At 40.3% G+C, this 18,885-nt stretch overlaps 1 protein-coding gene across 2 annotated transcripts in view; it reads left to right on the top strand.

Moving 5' to 3' along the window:
- Window positions 1-18,885, top strand: part of LOC309625663 (coiled-coil domain-containing protein 3) — a 109,884-nt gene that overhangs the window by 767 nt on the left and 90,232 nt on the right. For both annotated transcript variants that reach the window (XM_082385717.1, XM_082385718.1), the window contains exon 2: window positions 3,838-4,012. In XM_082385717.1, the coding sequence (XP_082241843.1) occupies window positions 3,838-4,012 (175 nt within the window). The remainder of the gene's footprint in view (window positions 1-3,837; window positions 4,013-18,885) is intronic.

The raw sequence follows: 18,885 nt of genomic DNA, 5'->3' as shown, positions 1-18,885 counted from the left end.
TCCCTTACTCGACTCTTTCCTGCTCCTCCCGACGTGTCTACAACATCCTGGGTACCTCTGGCTAAGACTTGGCAAAAGAGGGGTGATTCCTGCGCTTAAAGGGCAGAAGAGTGTTTCAGGCAAAAGCTCTAGGTGGTTTCCAGCAACAAATAGCCAGCCTATTCCAGAGAGCAAAGGTTTATGCGGGGGGCTCCGGGGGGTGGGCGGGGAGACCCTGGTCACAGTGCTTTGAGGAATATAAAGGTAAATCACGCAGGAGCCCTCTCTGAGTTCCATGAAAGTTGGTTTGTGGTCCAGATGAAATGCTTGTGGATAAGAATTCAGGTGATGGCTTCGACTCAAGTTTGAAATAAAGAACAGGTGGAACCCTAATTTAGGTGGAACTGTAATATAGGTGGGACCCTATGTTTTAAACTGGATTCGGTGGGAGTAGTTTGGGCTGGGCGGTGGTCAAAACAAAACCCCTTTGAAATCAGACTGTTGCTGGAATTCTGGCTCTGCTCTCCCTATGATTTTGAGCAAGTTACTGACCTTGTCGAGAACCTCAATAGCCTCACCTTCATAATGTGAGAAACAAGGCTGGTTGAGACTAAAACAGAGTAACTCATGCAAAACACCTGGTTCTGGTTAGATGGGGAACGAACAGTTACTCTATTCTGCGCACCTGCTTAAATGCCAAGATGGGAATGGTGTGGAATGCAACCCAGCTGTTGTCCTCTTGTTTTACTCGTGTTATCTCGTATCAGCTGCCAGCAGACCTCAATGCCAGGCTCTTCGAAATAGCAAAGGTTTATGGAGGAGGGACCTGGGGGGCGGTAAGGGCGTGGGGCGGGGGGGCGAGGTGTCACAGGGCTTTGAAGAATACAGAGGTGAATTAGGTAGGACGCCCTGTCTGATTGGAGACTCCTGGAATCTCGTGCAGTTCCATGAAAGTTGGTCTTGTGGTCACGATGAAATGCGTGTGGATAAGAATTCAGGCGATGGGTTCAACTGAAGTTTGAAGTAAAAAACAGCAGGTGGAACCCTAAATGCATTGGTTGTCTCCAGTTGAAGGAGAAGACTGATACAGAACCTCAAAATGGAATCTAACGTATCTATCAAGATAGCGAGTGAATCCACGGCTGTGATGGGCAATAGATCCAGTCTTCCCAGCCCCTGGAGTAGCAGTAAGGATATACGGAATGACCATGACCTTGGCCTGCAGACTCACTTTTAGCTCTCGAGATTTCATGTCACTGAGAAAGAAAACAGTAAGTTCCACAGAGGGCCGTCGGTAAGCTCATGTCAACACATGTTTTCCATATTGAAGCCAGAATATCTAAGTTTAGAATACATGGCGTGCTTTGTGTTGGCTTGGGTGGTTTAGCTAGATTAAGCTGAATTTTTTTAATTGCTTGAGAAGTACAGTTTCTAAATGAAGTCAGCAAGGAGTGAGACGGTATCTCCTTGATACAGAGAAACTTCACATAGATTTTTTTCATGCCTTTATTTAGGGAAAACACTGGGAACCCAGCTATAAAACTATTCAACAATAAAACTTTATTTTCCCAAGAAAAAAGAGCTGGAGTACTTGAGAAGACATTATTTTCTTTTCCGATTTTATAATGAAATACGGTTTTGTCTGCTGGCTCTGCGGTGGTCAGCCAACTCTTTCATCTTTTGCTCTGACATGTTTATAAAACGTTAGGGCAGAAATACAGAGTCAAATGGTAGTCTGACAGATTTCTATTTCTCAGGGCTGTGTTGCCCTGATGTGTGTTAACAACTGCATACAAATCATTCCTCTTCTGTTATTCTGGGACCCACTGAGAAGAGAACAGATTCTGGTCAGTGTCACAGGAGAAAGTGGCAGTGGAGACTCCCTGGTGACCCCTAAATGCCCCCTTTGGGCTGGAGGGTAACTCCCATCTCTCCTTTTCCTTTTCTTGACTTTATCTTGCCAACAGGTACTTTACGTGAGGCTCTGTAAAAATGTTAACTAACTTTCATACTGTCCTCACTCTGTGCCAGATGCTTTACTTACTTTTTAAAATGCAGTCCTTACACCACCATTAAATAATAAGGTGCTGTTGTCACCCTCTTTTTATAGATTGTAAATTGAAGCTTAGAGAATTTAAGAAATTCACTTTGTGTCAGACAGGAGATAAGTAGCAATGGTAGGACTTGAATCCCGGCTTATTACAACTGGCTTTCCTTTCACCAAGAAACACTGAGAAGGAAGACCACTTGGGAGACACAAATAGACAAACAGACACATGCGCACACTCCCCCATTCCCCAACTCACATTTTTTGAAAACCTTAAGAATAGACTCACGTGATGTGAGGCAGAGAAACAAAGTCACTCCTCTAATGAGAGCCATGTAAGACATTGTCGTATAATTGGCAGCTGCATCTGAATCAGTGAAGTTAGAATGCACACGCACACCATGCACAAAAATAAACTCAAAATGGCTTAGAGACTTTGCGCCTTTATGAGACTTTCTCTCATAAACATAAGACATGACACCATAAAACTCCTAGAAGAGAGCATAGGCAAAACATTCTCTGACATAAACCGTGCCAATGTTTTCTTAGGTCAGTTTTCCAAGGCAATAGAAATAAAAACAAATATAAACAAACAGGACCTAATCAAAATCAAGCTTTTGCACAGCAAAGGAAACCATTAAAAAAAAGAAAAGACAACCTACGGAATGGGAGAAAATATTTGCAAATGATGTGACAGACAAGGGCTTAATCTCCAAAATATAAAAATAGCTCATACGACTCAACAAAAAACAACCCAATCAAAAAAATGAGCAGAAGACCTTAACAGACATTTCTCCAAAGAAGACATGCAGATGGCCAGTAGGCACATGAAAAGATGCTGAGCGTCACTAATTATTAGAGAAAAGCAAATCAAAACTACAATGAGGAACCACCTCATGCTAGTCAGAATGGCCATCATTAAAATGTCTACAAATAACAAATGCTGGAGAAGGTGTGGAGAAAAGGGAACCCTCCTACACTGTTGGTGGGAATGTAAGTTGGTACAGCCACTATGAAAAACAGTATGAAGGTTCCTCAGAAAACTAAAAATAGAACTACCATATGATCCAGCAATCCCACTCCTGGGCATATACATGGACAAGACTATAATTCAAAAAGATACATGCACCCCTATGTTCATAGCAGCGCTATTCACAATAGCCAAGACATAGAAACAACCTAAATGTCCATCGACAGATGAATGAGTAAAGAAGATGTGGTATATATACAATGGAATACTACTCAGCCATAAAAAAACGAAATAATGCTATTTGCAGCAACATGAGTGTAACTAGAGATTATCATACTAATTGAAGTAAGTCAGAAAGAGAAAGACAAATACCATATGATATCACTTACATGTGGAATCTAAAATATGGCACAAGTGAATCTGTCCACAAACCAGAAACAGACTCACAGATATAGAGAACAGACTTCTTGTTGCCCAGGAGGATGGGGGGAAGGGAGAGGGATGGACTGAGTGTTTGGGGTTAGTAGATGCAAACTATTACACTTAGAATGGATAAACAATATGGTCCTACTGTATAGCACAGGGAACTATATCCAATCTCCTGGGATAAACCATAATGGAAAAGAATATTTTAAAAAGTACATATACGTGTATAACTGAGTCACTTTGCTATATAGCAGAAATTAGCACAACATTGTAAATCAACAATACTTTAATTTAAAAAAAGGCATTGTCATAAAATTGGCAACACTGTCACAGTCTTCTATTGACTCTTGATTCAGGATGGTACACCCCATAGGTATCCAGTCTACAGCTCTGCTTTTTTCCTTTTTTCCATTAGGATGGATGAAAATTATAACCTCTTGCCTCATGGAGTCAATTTCCAAGATGCCATCTTTCCAGACACTCAAGAGAACAGAAGGATGTTTTCCAGCCTTTTCCAGTTTTCAAACTGTTCCCAAGGGCAGCAACTGGCAACTTTCTCCAGTGACTGGGAAGTCCAAGAAGACACTAGGGTAAGAATTGGCTGTACCCTGATCTACAGCAAAATAATAGAATAGCTACATCTTGTGTGCATTTTGTGACCAAGGGAGTCAAGAGTCCTCTTCCAAAAACCCAGACCAAAGAGTATTTTCCTCCCTTCCCTGCCAGCAGTTAACAAACACTGCTCATAAACTTTGGATTTCTGAGGCTTTACTGTTTGGTGTGGGGTTCCTCACAAAGTGAGGGAACAACATGGGATGACGGTTGGCACACTGTGCCTCAGTTTCCTCTTCTGTAAAATGGAAACAATAGTAGCAGCTACCCCATAGGGCTGATGGGACATGATTTAACTAGGCAGGAAATGGAAATGTGTAAAGCCCTTAGCGTAGTACTTAGCACAGTAAGTGCTCAATACATGTGAGCTATTATGACTACTACCACTATTATTATCATTATTATTGATAGCATAGGGCTCTAAGGAATTTTCTAAGAGGAAAGAAAAAGCCCTTAAGGAAATGGAATTAAATAATTATCGTAGCTAACACTTTCATGATTCTTATCTATAGTTGCTAAGACGTAGAGGTACAGTGTGACCAAGGTAATTGTGGAATGTAAGGGTCGGGTAGTTTTGGTCATGAAAATGTAAAAGGGATCTTTCAATCTGAGGCAGTTGCCAGAGTTTTGGGGACATTTTGAGGATTGTCACTTTCCCAGAGCAGTGGCATTGCCACAATAGACCTGGGGTGATTGTGGGACCAGGTCAGGGGAAGTGGTGGCCCATGGCTCCCAGTCTCCCATCAGATGTTTTTAGGACCATGTGACAGACCACTGGAGGGAGTTCTGATGTGGGGATGTGTGTGTCCCCTGAAACAAGGACTTTTTTTATGGGTCAATTTGCACATGTTAGGTGGCTTCCTTCTTTTCTCCTATCTGGGGTGGCATTGGGGGATGTGACTTTCTCTTGTCTGGTGGATTGGCCCAGGGGAGCGGCCTTGTTTGCCCAAACCTCCTTACCTTTTGCCCAGGGCTCCCTGGCACCTGGAGGCTTTCTTCATGTTCTTTGCACAGAAACTGTTCTCATTGATGGGCAGGTGCGTCCAACTAAGGAAAAATGTTGATTCTTACTTCCTTAACATGACCAAGGATTCCTTCCTTAGGCCTACTCTACTGACAGAGATCTAGACTCCTCTGACCCTTCCTCCATGGTTTGCCAGAATTTTCTGAGTGCTTGTCTTATATTTTGCTCCCAACATGGTTCCAAGCACCTGTTTGTTAGTTTGTTTTTCTGCTCTTCATCTGTGCTGGCACCCACCCCGCATTGAACTGGACCTACCAAGTATCAGCCTGAGTATCCCCAGCCTGGGTCAGTCCTTAGCATGTTCTGAATGAAATCCTTTTAGTCTTGGTCCTTTGGGTCTCCATCCTGTGGGAGTTTTGCTTAAACTACTAAATCCTTGGTAACAATAGATTTATATCAAGAGATCAGATGTTGTTTCACAAATACCTTATAGTTTAGCCCCCAAACTCTTTAGCTATATAACTGATTAGCCCTGTGGTCACATAATGAAGCTCTTAACATTTCCCTGGAATTAGATTTTTCCATCATTAGAAAAAAGTAGAACAATAGGACCATGGAGAATTGTTTCAGTGTGAAGGCAGTCCTATTTCTGGTGGTCAGATGTTGATCTTGGGAAGAATTCCTTTTCCCTTTCATCACCCTGGTCTCTTAGACAACAAAGGGTGGGCGTGTGCATTTGCTCTAAGAGTCAGAAGCTTCTGGGGAGGAAAATTAATTGTTCCAGATTGCTGAGCTGCTGTGTAGCTGAAGGCATTGATGGACCTTGTACTTTTCAACACCTTGGCTCTTTCCATTTTTGTCCCTGGTCCATTTTGAAATGTACCACATTAGAGCTAAATTAAATTAGCTAGTTCCTTTGAGAATTTAGGTTTAAACTAAAACTAAGTTGGCTTTCTGGTAAATGTTAGCATTTACATTTTACAACACTCCTTGAGAAATTTTTATGGCCTCTGGAGTGATTAAAGTAGCTGTGAATTGAAGATCTCAGAGTTAGATGAAGAGTTATTGACAATTACTTGCTCCTTTCTTCCAAAAAAGGCTAAAAATTCTCTGCCTTTTCTGTCTGAAGGTGAGCATGCTATTTTCCCTCCTACACAGGATAAACACATCATATTACAGCAGAAGCTATGTTTTTCCTAAGGTGGTGGGTTCTCCGTCTTAGGAGGGATCAGAGGAGCTGTGCAGGTCACCTTTTTACTGCAGTTAGACTCTTGCTAATCGGAACACACGAATCCTTCATTTGTTCTGAGACCTTTATGAATGGCCTTGGATGTGGCACGTTAACATGGCTTTCTTGAATTACGTGCCGTATCTTAGATGATGATAAATCCTGGAGGAACACTGAGTTCTTGTTCTTTCCACTGAAGCCCCCAGTCAGCTTGAACTAGGCTTGATCTAGGCTCTGGTTGTGAAGGGCACATCTCATTCTTTTCTCTCATAGTTCTCACTCTCTCGGAGCATCACATGAATCTGGGACTCTAGGGTCCATCGGAGGTTAAGAAATGGAACCAGAGGAAAATCTTATGTAGGGAAACTTTTTGTGATGCACACCCAGGGTGACCCGCAACTCGTCCTCAGCAGCCAAATCCTCCCATTCTCTAGTTCCATCCTCAAACGTCCCACCCACGCCTCAGACAGTAGAAACACAATCTTGCTTTCAAAAGTTGCCAGGAAATCAGCAGCGTTCCTATGTGTTTAGTATCTCTCTGGTGCAGTATCATGGTGTTAATTGCACCGGGGGATGTCTTTGGCAAGTTAGAGCATCCATCCCGTTTTCTGGCAGGGTTCTCTCCACGCCAGCCAAGAAGATTTTCCTTCTTTTCTTCCCTGCTGGGTGAGTGTAACAATCAAAACAGAAGTTGTCTGTTTTCCCCTCTCAGCAAGTCCTGTCCCCTAGGACCGATACCCAGACTGATCCACACTTAACATCAGTCTGTTCTAGAACATCATGGGATCGAAGTAAAATCTGTGAAAGACCTGCTGCCATCTTTCTTTTTTCCCATTTTGGAGTCAGGAAGGATGGTGGGGGAGTTGTCATCCTCCAAGCTGCATCAGAAGAAACGTCGACTTTTCATCAGGAGATTGAGATTGGCTCAGCCATTTCCAGAGGCGTGACCTCACGCAGGACCCTTAATTTCTCACAACCTCAGCTTTCTCATCTATAAAATGGGGCTAAAAACATATAAACTGTCTCAGGTTGTTATAAGGACCTAATTAGAGCACATGTTTGAAAGCACTTTGTCAAGTATAAAGAGTGATGACTGTAAATTGGTAATTAGAAAGTAGGGCTTTAAAGTTTAAAGGATATGTAGCTTTTAAAAAGCTTCCTGCTTCTTCCCAGGTCAGTGGCAGAGTGGTGGCAGCAGTGGTGACAGAGATATGTGTTGGGGATGGGAACAGTGATGGGGAAGCTGTCATGTGTGCCGTAATTCATTCAATAGAGTTTATTGGGTTCCAGCCAGGGAGCACTTAAAAAAATTCGTTTACTGAATTATAAACCGTGTTCATGTGGATTCCCAAATCTAAAAGTACAAAATGGTAGTCAGTAGAGTTTTTTCCTCCCACCTCTGACACCCATCCACCCAGTTCCCACCTACCCTCCAAACAAGTAACCACTGTTAACAGTTTCTTGTAAACGTTCGATGAGTATTCTCATCCAACAAACAATTCAAACATGATTTATTGTCGTCTTTGACACCAGTGGCGCTGCACTATGCACACTTTACTGTGCCCTGCTTTATTCATAAGTAGATCTTAAAAATCTTTCCATATCAATGCACGTAAGTTGCTTTAAATTGCTGCGTAGTATTCCATTGTATGAATGCCTCACTGTATATATTTAATCAAGTCCCCTGTCGATAGGTAGTTACGCTGTTTCCAATTCATTGATATTACATAGAGCGCGGACATGTATAACATTATACATACCTCATTTTGTGGGATTGTTGAGTCCAATCTTTTTTTTTTTTTTAAGATCTATTATTTATTTATTTATTTATTTATTTATAAAATTTATTTATTTATTTATGGTATTTATTTTATTTTATATTTTTTTGGCTGCATCAGGTCTTAGTTGCGGCATGTGGGATCTTCGTTGAGGCATGCGGGATCTTTTGTTGTGGCGCGCGGGCTCTTCGTTGTGGCGCGAAGGTTCCAGGGTGCGTGGGCTCTCTAGTTTGCAGCACATGGGCTCTAGTTGAGGTGCACGAGCTCAGTAGTTATGGCACTCGGGCTTAGTTGCCCTGTGGCATGTGGGATCTTAGTTCCCTGACCAGGGATCGAACCCACGTCCCCTCCATTGTAAGGCAGACTCTTTACCACTGGACCACCAGGGAAGTCCCAAGTCCAATCTTTAGCAAATATTTATTGAGTGCCTACCGTGAGGCAGCTGCTGTGTTAGATACTAGAGTTTCAGTGTTGAGCAAAATACAAAGTCCCTGATCTCATGAAATTTATAGTCTTAGTGTTGGTGGTGGCCACAATCAAAAGACCACGTTAATGACTTTATAATTTAAAATGGAAATAGATGCTCCAAGGAAAAGAAAGGAAATAATCAGGGTGTCTGATCTAGACTTAGGGGTAAAGAAAGCCTTTTCTGCTGAATTGATACTGGGACTAAAATCTGATGGATGAGGAGGTATGTTAGTTAATGTTGAGGTAACTGGGAAATGAGAGCAATCCAGAGAGGGAGAAGAATCTGTGCAAAGGCCCTGTGGTAGCAGGGTCCATGGTGCCTTTGAGGAAACCAAAGAAAGCTCCTGTGGCTGGAGGAAAGGGAGTGAGTGAGAAGAATGAGGCCAGAGCGGTAGGTGGGGTCACACCATGCAGGGATTGATAGATCCTCGTGAGGATTGGGCTTCGTTCTACAGTAATGGGAAACCCTTGATGTTTTGAAAGCAAGGGGTGATGGGAGCAAATTCACACACACACACACACACACACACACACACAACCACCCAAAGTGGCAGGAGTAGGGAACTGGATTGGAGGGGATCCAGATGATATGGTAAGAACAGGTAGTGGTTGTTAGAAAGCTACCAGATAGATGTTGGACCAGGGTGGAGGCAATGGGGGTGGAGCGATGTAGGCAAACTTGAGAGAGATTTAGGAACTAAAATCAGTAGATGTTCCTGACGGTTTGGATTTGGGTGGTACAAGAGGTGGGAGGGTCAAAGATAACTCCTGTGTTCCTGGCTGACTGCATGCCAGGACTAACACTTGATAAATGGGGATAGGACAGGTTTGGTAGGGAATTCATGAGTCTAGGGTTGGACATGTTGAGTTGAGGTGCCCTTGAGCCATCCATGTGAGATCTTGAATGGGTGGTTGGGTCTGTAACTTTGGAGCTTTGAGAAGAGCTCTGAGTAGAAGATATACCTTTGTGTCTGATTGATAACTAGATGTCAGCTGAAACTGGACACGGATGAGACTTCCAAGGGAGAGGGCTTAGAGTAAGAGTAGAAGCCCTAGGGTAGGACCGAGTGGTGTAGAACGCTAACACTGGTGGAGAAAGAGCAGTCAGACCGGTACGAGGAAAACTAGGAGAGTCAACGGCCCAGAATGTCTCCAGAAGGATAAGTGATTGACAGAACCAAAAGCTGTTGAGAAGTCAAGTAAGATGAAGTCAAGTAACCACTCGACTTTGGTGGCAGAGATGAGGACAGTTCCATAGAGTGAGGGAGGAGAATCTAGGTTGTGGGGTGTGAGGAGAGAGTGGGACAAGAGGATATGGAGATTGGGAGTGGGCAACTCCTTCAGGACGTTTGGCTGTGAAGGGTTGAATACAGATGAGGCTGCAGGTGAAGGGGGCAGAACAGCTGGGCGGGGATGGGGGGCGGCTGTTGTATTTAAGGATGGCAGCCATCCAAAATAAATAAATAAAGATGGCAGCCATCCTGTTCAAAGCCTCTTGGTCCATGTTTTCCTATTCATCAGATGCTGTCTTCCCAAGTAGACTAAACTACTCGAGGGCAGGGATATCTATTTTATTCACTATTGTATATTTGGTATGTTTTTATGGTGTCTTACACATTTGTTGAATGTATTATCTCTCATTCAGAGAGCTCTGAGACCTTAGTAAGCAGAGGCCTCCTCTTTCTCCCTCTCTATTTCTATTTTCTAAATTAATATTTAAAATCCACATGTAGCAGAAGTCACTCTTTTTCATGTACCATTATGTTTTGACAGATACACATGGTTGTATAATCACAACTACAACCACAATATAGAAAAGTTCCATCATTGCCAAAACCCTCCCCTGAGCTGCTGCCATATAGTCAGACCCTTCCCCAACCTCAACTCCTGGGAACCTCTGGTTGCTTCTCCAACTAGTTTTGCATTTTCTGGAATGTCATGTGAATAGAATCATGTATGTTGCTTTTTTTTTTTTTTTCTAGTTTGGCTTCTTTTATTTAGCACTTGAGATTTGTCTGTGTTTTATGTATCTGTAGTTCACTCCTTTTTTATTGCTTAGGAATATTCTGCTACAGGGCTGTACCACAGTTTTATTTATCCATTCAGCAGTTAGAGATACTTAGGTTGTTTCCAGTTTTAGGCTACTGGAGCTGCTCTAAATAGAGATGTATGGTTTTTGTGTGAAAATAAATTTTCTTTTCTCTTGGGTAAATACCTTGGATGGGTTTGCTGGATCATAAGGTAAGTGTATGTTTAAATTTATCAGAAAATGTGAAACTGTTTTCCAGGGTGAGTGTACCATTTTGCATTTGCATTAGCCCTGTTTGAGATTTCCAGTTGTTCTGCATTCTCATCAGTACTAGGTATTGTCAGTTTAAAAAAAAAGGATATTCTAATAGGTGTGTGGTGCTATCTCATTTTGGGTTTAAAAAAAAATTCTACATATAAGTGAGACCAAACAGTATTTGCCTTTTTCTGACTTATCTCACTAAACGTGATGCTCTCAAGGTCCATCTGTATTGTCACAAATGGCAGGATTTCCTTCTTTCTCATGGTTGAATAATATTCCATTGTATGTGTATATACCACATTTATCTTCATGCACTTGTTGGTGGACACAGGTTGTTTCCATGTCTTGGCTATTGTGATTAATGATTCAATGAACATGGTACTGATTTCTGAAAGGTACTGATTTCATTTTCTTTGTGTATATACTCAGAAGAGAGTTTGCTGGATGGTAGTTCTATTTTTCATTTTTTGAGGACCCTCCATTTGGACTGTTGCCCATAATGACTGTATCAATTTACATTCCCACCAACAGTGTACAGGTGTTCCCTTTGCTCCATATCCTTGCTCACACGTGTTATCTTTCGTTTTTTGGATACTAGCCGTCGTGACAGGCATGAGGTGATACCCCATTATGGCTTTGGTTTGCGTTTCCCTGATGATTAGCTGGCCATATGTATGTCTGTTCAATTCCTTCATCCATTTTTAAATCAGGTTGTTTGTTTTGCTATTTACTTGTTTGAGTTCCTTGTATATTTTGGACCAGATAGATGGTTTGCAAATTATTTTCTCCCAATCCATAGGTTGCCCTTTCATTTTATTGATTCCTTTGTTGTACAGAAGCTTTTTATTTTGATGCAATCCAATTTATCAATTTTTGCTTTTGTTGCCTGTGCTTTTGGGGTCCTATCTAGAAAATTATGGCCCACACCAGCGTCAAGAAGTATTTTTTTTCTAGTCTTAGGTCTTACCTTTAAGTCTTTATTTTGAGTTAATTTTTGTATATGGTGTGAGATAAGGGTCCAATTTCATTCATCTGCATGTGAATCCAGTTTTCCCAACACATTTTTTAATAAACTTATTTATTTATTTAGGGCTACACTGGGTCTTCGTTGTGGCACGTGGGCCCTCTCTAGTTGAGGCGAGCGGGGGCTACTCTTTGTTGTGGTGTGCGGGCTTTTCATTATTCTTGTTGCAGAGCACAGGCTCTAGGCACGTGGGCTTCAGTAGTTGTGGCTCACAGGCTCTAGAGCGCAGGCTCAGTAGTTACGGTGCACGGGCTTAGTTGCTCCGCAGCACATGGGATCTTCCTGAACCAGGGCTTGAACCCATGTCTCCTGCATTGACAGGCAGATTCTTAACCACTGCGCCACCAGGGAACCCCCACAATGTATTAAAGAAACTATTCTTCCCCCTTGTGTGTCCTTGGCATCTTTACTGAGGACTAGTTGACTGTACATGTGTGGATTTATTTCTGGGCTCTCAATTCTATTCCACTGCTCTGTTTTCATACCTGTATCATACTGTTTTAATTACTATAGCTTTGTAATATGATTTGAAATCAGCAACCGTGATGCCTCCAGCTTTGTTCTTTTTTCAATATGGCTTTAGCTGTTCAAGATCTTTTGTAGTTCTACACAAAGTTTAGAATTGTTTTTTCCATTTCTGTGAAAAATACCATTGAAATTTTGATAATGTTGGCTTTGAATCTCTACATCACTTTGGGTAATATGGGCATTTTAGCAATATTAATTCTTCCAATCTATGAATATGGGATATCTCTCTATTGATTTTTTGTCTTTCTCTCAGCAATCTTATAAAGTTTTCAGTGCATAGATCTTTCACTTCCTTGGTTAAATTTATTCCTAGGTATTTTGTTCTTTTTGGTGCTATCATACATAGGATTGTTTTCCTCATTTCCTTTTCAGATAGATTGTTGTTGGTGTAAAGAAATACAACTGCTTTTTTTTGGGCATATGTTGATTTTGTATCCTGCAACTTTACTGGATTCATATATTCTAATTTTTGTGTGTGTGGAGTCTTCAGGGTTTTCTACATGTAGAATCATGACATCTGCAAACAGATAATTTTACTTCCTTTGTTCCAATTTAGATGCCTTTTATGTCTTTTTTCTTGCTAGTACTTCCAGCATTATGTTTAATAGAATTGGCAAGAGTAGGAAAAGCTTTCCGTTTTCCCCATTGATTATGATGTTAGCCATGGACTTTTCATAAACGGCCTTTATTGCGTTGAGGAAATTTCTTTTATACTTATTTTATTGAGAGTTTTTGTCATGAATGGGTGTTGAACTTTGTCAAGTGCTTTTTCTGCATACTGAGATGATCATGTGTTTCAAATCATTCATTTTGTTAATGTGCTGTATTACCTTGATTTGCATATGTTAAACCAACCTTCCATCCCAGGGATAAATATCATTTGGTCGTGGTGTATAATCTTTTTGATACATTGTTGAATTCAGTGTGCTAGTATTTTATTGAAGATTTTTGCATCTACGTGCATCAGAGATATTGGTCAGTAGTTTTCTATTCTTGCAGTGTCATATCAGGTGAGGCTGCTGTCAAAAAATGAGTTTGGAAGTATTCCCTCTCCTATTTTTTGGACGAGTTTAAGAAGGATTTGTGTTAATTCTTCTTTGAATGTTGGTAGAATTCAGCTTTGAATCCATTTGGTCCTAGACTTTGCTTTGGGGAGTCTTTTGATTACTATTTGAATCTCCTTATTTGTTACTGGTGTGTTTAGTTTTTCTGTTTCTTCTTGTTTCAGTATTGACAGGTTGTATGTTTCTCAGAATTTATCTATTTCTTCTAGCTTTTCCAATTTGTTCACATAATTTTTCATAAATAGTCCCTAATGATCATTCTTACTTCTGAGGTATCTATTGTAATGTTGCTTTCATTTCTGTATTTATTTCGGTCTCCTCTCTTTCCTTCTTAGTTTAGGTAAGGGTTTATTGATTTTGTTTATTTCTTTCAGAAAATCAACTTTTAGTTCTTTTCTGTTATTTTCTAGTCTCTATTTGATTTATTTCTTCTCTGATCTTTATTATTTCCTTCCTCTGATAACTTTGGGTTTAGTTCTTCTGTAGTTCCTTGAGGTGTAAAGTTAGGTTCTTTATTAGAGATCTTCTTTTATAATATAGGCATTTATCACTATAAACTTTTCTCTTAGTACTGCTTTTACTGCATCCCATAAGTTTTGGTATGTTGTGTTTTCATTTTCATTTGTTTCAAGATTTTAAAAAATTCCCTTTTGATCCATTGGTTATTCAAGTGTGTGTTGTTTAATTTCGGTGTATTTGTGAATTTCCCTCTTTTGCTTCTATTATTGATTATTCCATTGTGTTCAGAAAAGATTCTTGGTATACTTTTAATCTTTTTAAATTTGTTAAGTCTTGTTTGTTACTTAACATGTGGTATAACGTGATATATACTGGAGAATATCTGTGTGCGCTTGAAAAGAATGTGTACTCTCCTGCTGTTGGGTGAAAAGTTTTCTATATGTCTGTTAGGTCCATTTGGTCTATACTGTTGTTCAAGTCCACTCTTAATTGATTCTGCATCTAAGTGTTACCTCCATTATGAAAGTGGGATACTGAAGTCTCCTACTATTATCGTATTCTATCACTTTCTCCTTTGGATTTGTCAATATTTTGTATACTTAGGTGTTCCACATTAAGTGCATATATATTTACAATTATTATATCTTCCTATTGAACTGATCACTTTATGATTATGTACTGACCTTTATCTCTAGAGACAGTTTTTAAAACCTACTTTGTCGGGCTTCCCTGGTGGCGCAGTGGTTGAGAATCTGCCTGCCAATGCAGGGCACACGGGTTCGAGCCCTGGTCTGGGAAGATCCCACATGCCACGGAGCAACTAGGCCCGTGAGCCACAACTACTGAGCCTGCGCGTCTGGAGCCTGTGCTCCGCAACAAGAGAGGCCGCGATAGTGAGAGGCCCGCGCACCGCGATGAAGAGTGGCCCCCGCTTGCCACAACTAGAGGAAGCCCTCGCACAGAAACGAAGACCCAACACAGCCATAAATAAATAAATTAATTAATTAAAAAAAAAAAAAAGATAAACTTCCCAACTTGACAAATTTAAAAAAAAAAAAAAAACCTACTTTGTCTGATATTAGGATACTCACTCCTACTTTTTTTTGATTATCTTTCACATGGAATACCCTTTGATTATCTTTCACATGGAATACCCTTTTCCATTCCTTCACCTTCAGTCTCTGTGCCTTTGAATCTAAAGTGAGTTTCTTCTAGATACAATACAATTGTATCTCTTTTTTAATAAATTTATTTAATTTTGGCTGTGTTGGGTCTTTGTTGCTGCACGCGGGCTTTCTCTAGTTGCGGCGAGCGGGAGCTTCTTCGTTGAGGTGCGCGGGCTTCTTATTGCGGTGGCTTCTCTTGTTGCAGAGCATGGGATCTAGGCGCATTGGCTTCAGTAGTTGTGGTGTAAGGGCTCTGTAGTTGTGGTTTGCGGGCGCTAGAGCACAGGCTCAGTAGTTGTGGCACACGGGCTTAGTTCTCTGCAGCATGTGGGATCTTCCTGGAACAGGGCTTGAACCCGTGTCCCCTGCGTTGGCAGGCGGATTCTCAACAACTGCGCCACCAGGGAAGTCCCAATACAATTGTATCTTAATTTTTGTATGTATCCGGCTATCCCATATCTTCTTATTGGGGAGTTTAGTCCATTTACATTTAAAGTGATTATTGATAAGGATTTACTATTGGCATTTTGTTAACTGTTTTTTGTTTGTCTTATAGTTCCTTTTCCCATGTTTTCCTCTCTTGCTATCTTCAATATTTTGTGCTATGTTTTATTTTGTATGGATAGGTTTTGATTCCTTTGTCTTTTTTTAAACATCTTTATTGGAGTATAATTGCTTTACAATGGTGTGTTAGTTTCTGCTGTATAACAAACTGAATCAGCTATACATATACATACATCCCCATATCTCCTCCCTCTTGTGTCTCCCTCCTACCCTCCCTATCCCACCCCTCTAGATGGACACAAAGCACGGAGCTGATCTCCCTGTGCTATGCGGCTGCTTCCCACTAGCTATCTGTTTTTGTTTTTTTTTAACATCTTTATTGGAGTATAATTGCTTTACAATGGTGTGTTAGTTTCTGCTTTATAACAAAGTGAATCAGTTATACATATACATATGTTCCCATATCTCTTCCCTCTTGCATCTCCCTCCCTCCCACCCTCCCTATCCCACCCCTCTAGGTGGTCACAAACCACCGAGCTGATCTCCCTGTGCTATGTGGCTGCTTCCCACTAGCTATCTATTTTACGTTTGGTAGTGTATATATGTCCATGCCACTCTCTCACTTCATCCCAACTTACCCTTCCCCCTCCCTGTATCCTCAAGTCCATTCTCTATGTCTGTGTCTTTATTCCTGTCCTGCCCCTAGGCTGTTCAGAACCTTTTTTTTTTTTTTTAGATTCCATATATATGTGTTAGCATATGGTATTTGTTTTTCTTTTTCTGACTTGCTTCACTGTGTATGACGGTCTCTAGGTCCATCCACCTCACTACAAATAACTCAATTTCATTTCTTTTTATGGCTGAGTAATATTCCATTGTATATATGTGCCACATCTTCTTTATCCATTCATCTGTCGATGGACACTTAAGTTGCTTCCATGTCTTGGGTACTGTAAATAGAGCTGCAGTGAACATTGTAGTACATGACTCTTTTTGAATTATGGTTTTCTCAGCGTATATGCCCAGTAGTGGGATTGCCGGGTTGTATGGTAGTTCTATTTTTAGTTTTTTGAGGAACCTCCATACTGTTCTCCATAGTGGCTGTATCAATCTACATTCCCACCAGCAGTGCAAGAAGGTTCCCTTTTCTCCACACTCTCTCCAGCATTTATTGTTTGTAGATTTTTTGATGATGGCCATTCTGACCAGTGTGAGGTGATACCTCATTGTAGTTTTGATTTGCATTTCTCTAATGATTAGTGATGTTGAGCATTCTTTCATGTGTTTGTTGGCAATCTGTATATCTTCTTTGGAGAAATGCCTGTTTAGGTCTTCTGCCCATATTTGGATTGGGTTGTTTGTTTTTTTGATATTGAGCTGCATGAGCTGCTTGTATATTTTGGAGAGTAATCCTTTGTCCGTTGCTTCGTTTGCAAATATTTTCTCCCATTCTGAGGGTTGTCTTTTTTATGGTTTCCTTTGCTGTGCAAAAGCTTTTAAGTCTCATTAGGTCCCATTTGTTTATTTTTCTTTTTATTTCCATTTCTCTAAGAGGTGAGTCAAAAAGGATCTTGCTGTGATTTATGTCATAGAGTGTTCTGCCTACGTTTTCCTCTAAGAGTTTTAGAGTGTCTGGCCTTACATTCAGGTCTTTAATCCATTTTGAGTTTATTTTTGTGTATGGTGTTAGGGAGTGTTCTAATTTAATTCTTTTACATGTAGCTGTCCAGTTTTCCCAGCACCACTTATTGAAGAGGCTGTCTTTTCTCCATTGTATATTCTTGCCTACTTTATCAAAGATAAGGTGACCATATGTGTGTGGGTTTATCTCTGGGCTTTCTATCCTGTACCATTGATCTATATTTCTGTTTTTGTGCCAGTACCATACTGTCTTGATTACTGTAGCTTTGTAGTATAGTCTGAAGTCAGGTAGCCTGATTCCTCCAGGTCTGTTTTTCTTTCTCAAGATTGCTTTGGCTATTCGGGGTCTTTTGTGTTTCCATACAAATTGTGCAGTCTTTTTGTTCTAGTTCTGTGAAAAATGCCAGTGGTAGTTTGATAGAGATTGCACTGAATCTGTAGATTGCTTTGGGTAGTATAGTCATTTTCACAATGTTGATTCTTCCAATCCAAGAACATGGTATATCTCTCCATCTGTTTGTATCATCTTTAATTTCTCTCATCAGTGTCTTATAGTTTTCTGCATACAAGTCTTTTGTCTCCTTAGGTAGGTTTATTCCTAGGTATTTTATTCCTTTTGTTGCAGTGGTAAATGGGAGTCTTTCCTTAATTTCTCTTTCAGATTTTTCATCATTAGTGTATAGGAATGGAAGGGATTTCTGTGCATTAATTTTGTATCCTGCTACTTTACCAGATTCATTGATTAGCTTTAGTAGTTTTCTGGTAGCATCTTTAGGATTCTCTATGTATAGTATCATGTCATCTGCAAACAGTGACAGTTTTACTTCTTCTTTTCTGATTTGGAGTCCTTTTATTTCTTTTTCTTCTCTGATTGCTGTGGCTAAAACTTCCAAAACTATGTTGAATAATAGTGGTGACAGTGGGCAACCTTGTCTTGTTCCTAATCTTAGTGGAAATGTCTTTCTTTGTTCTTTTGTATAACTTCTATACATATTTTCTTTGTGGTTACTAAGGGCTTAAATAATATATCATATATCGTATAGTTATAACATTCTGTTTTAAGCTGACATCTACTTTACTTCACTTGCATACAAGAGATCTTGTCTTTTCCCTCTCCTCCCCACCACATTATATATTCTTGATGTCACTGTTTACTTTACCTTTATATATTTGTTAACGTTTAGTTTTAGTTGTTTCTAATACTTTTGTCTTTTATAGTATATAGTAATATAATATTGTTTTTGTCTCTATATTTACCTTTATCAACTAGTTTCACACTTTCTTACGTTCTCATATTTCTAATTAGTGTCTTTCATTTCAACTTGAACTACCTTTAGCATGTCTTATAAAGCAGGTGGTAAAGTTTCTTAGCCTTTGTCTGAGGAAGTCTTTATCTCTCCTTTGTTTTTTGTTTTTTTTATTGGAGTATAATTGCTTTACAATGTTGTTTTAGTTTCTGCTGTACAAGGAAGTGAATCAGCTATAAGTATACCTATATCCCCTCCCTCTTGGACCTCCCTCCCACCCCCCCATCCCACCCAGTTAGCTTGTCACAGGGTGCCGAGCTGAGCCTCCTGTGCTTTGTAGCTTGTTCCCACTAGCTATCTGTTTTATGCATGGTAGTATATATATGTCAATCCTAATCTCTCAATTTGTCCCACCCTCCCCTTCTCCCACTGTGTCCACATGTCCGTTCTGTACGTCTGTGTTTCTGTTCTTGCCCTACAAATAGGTTCA

The sequence above is a fragment of the Balaenoptera borealis genome (assembly GCF_965194805.1).
Source record: "Balaenoptera borealis genome assembly, chromosome: 3".
In the NCBI taxonomy this organism is placed as follows: domain Eukaryota; kingdom Metazoa; phylum Chordata; class Mammalia; order Artiodactyla; family Balaenopteridae; genus Balaenoptera; species Balaenoptera borealis.
The sequence above is the reverse complement of the archived record's forward strand: the minus strand, read 5'-3'. Positions and strand labels throughout refer to the sequence as shown.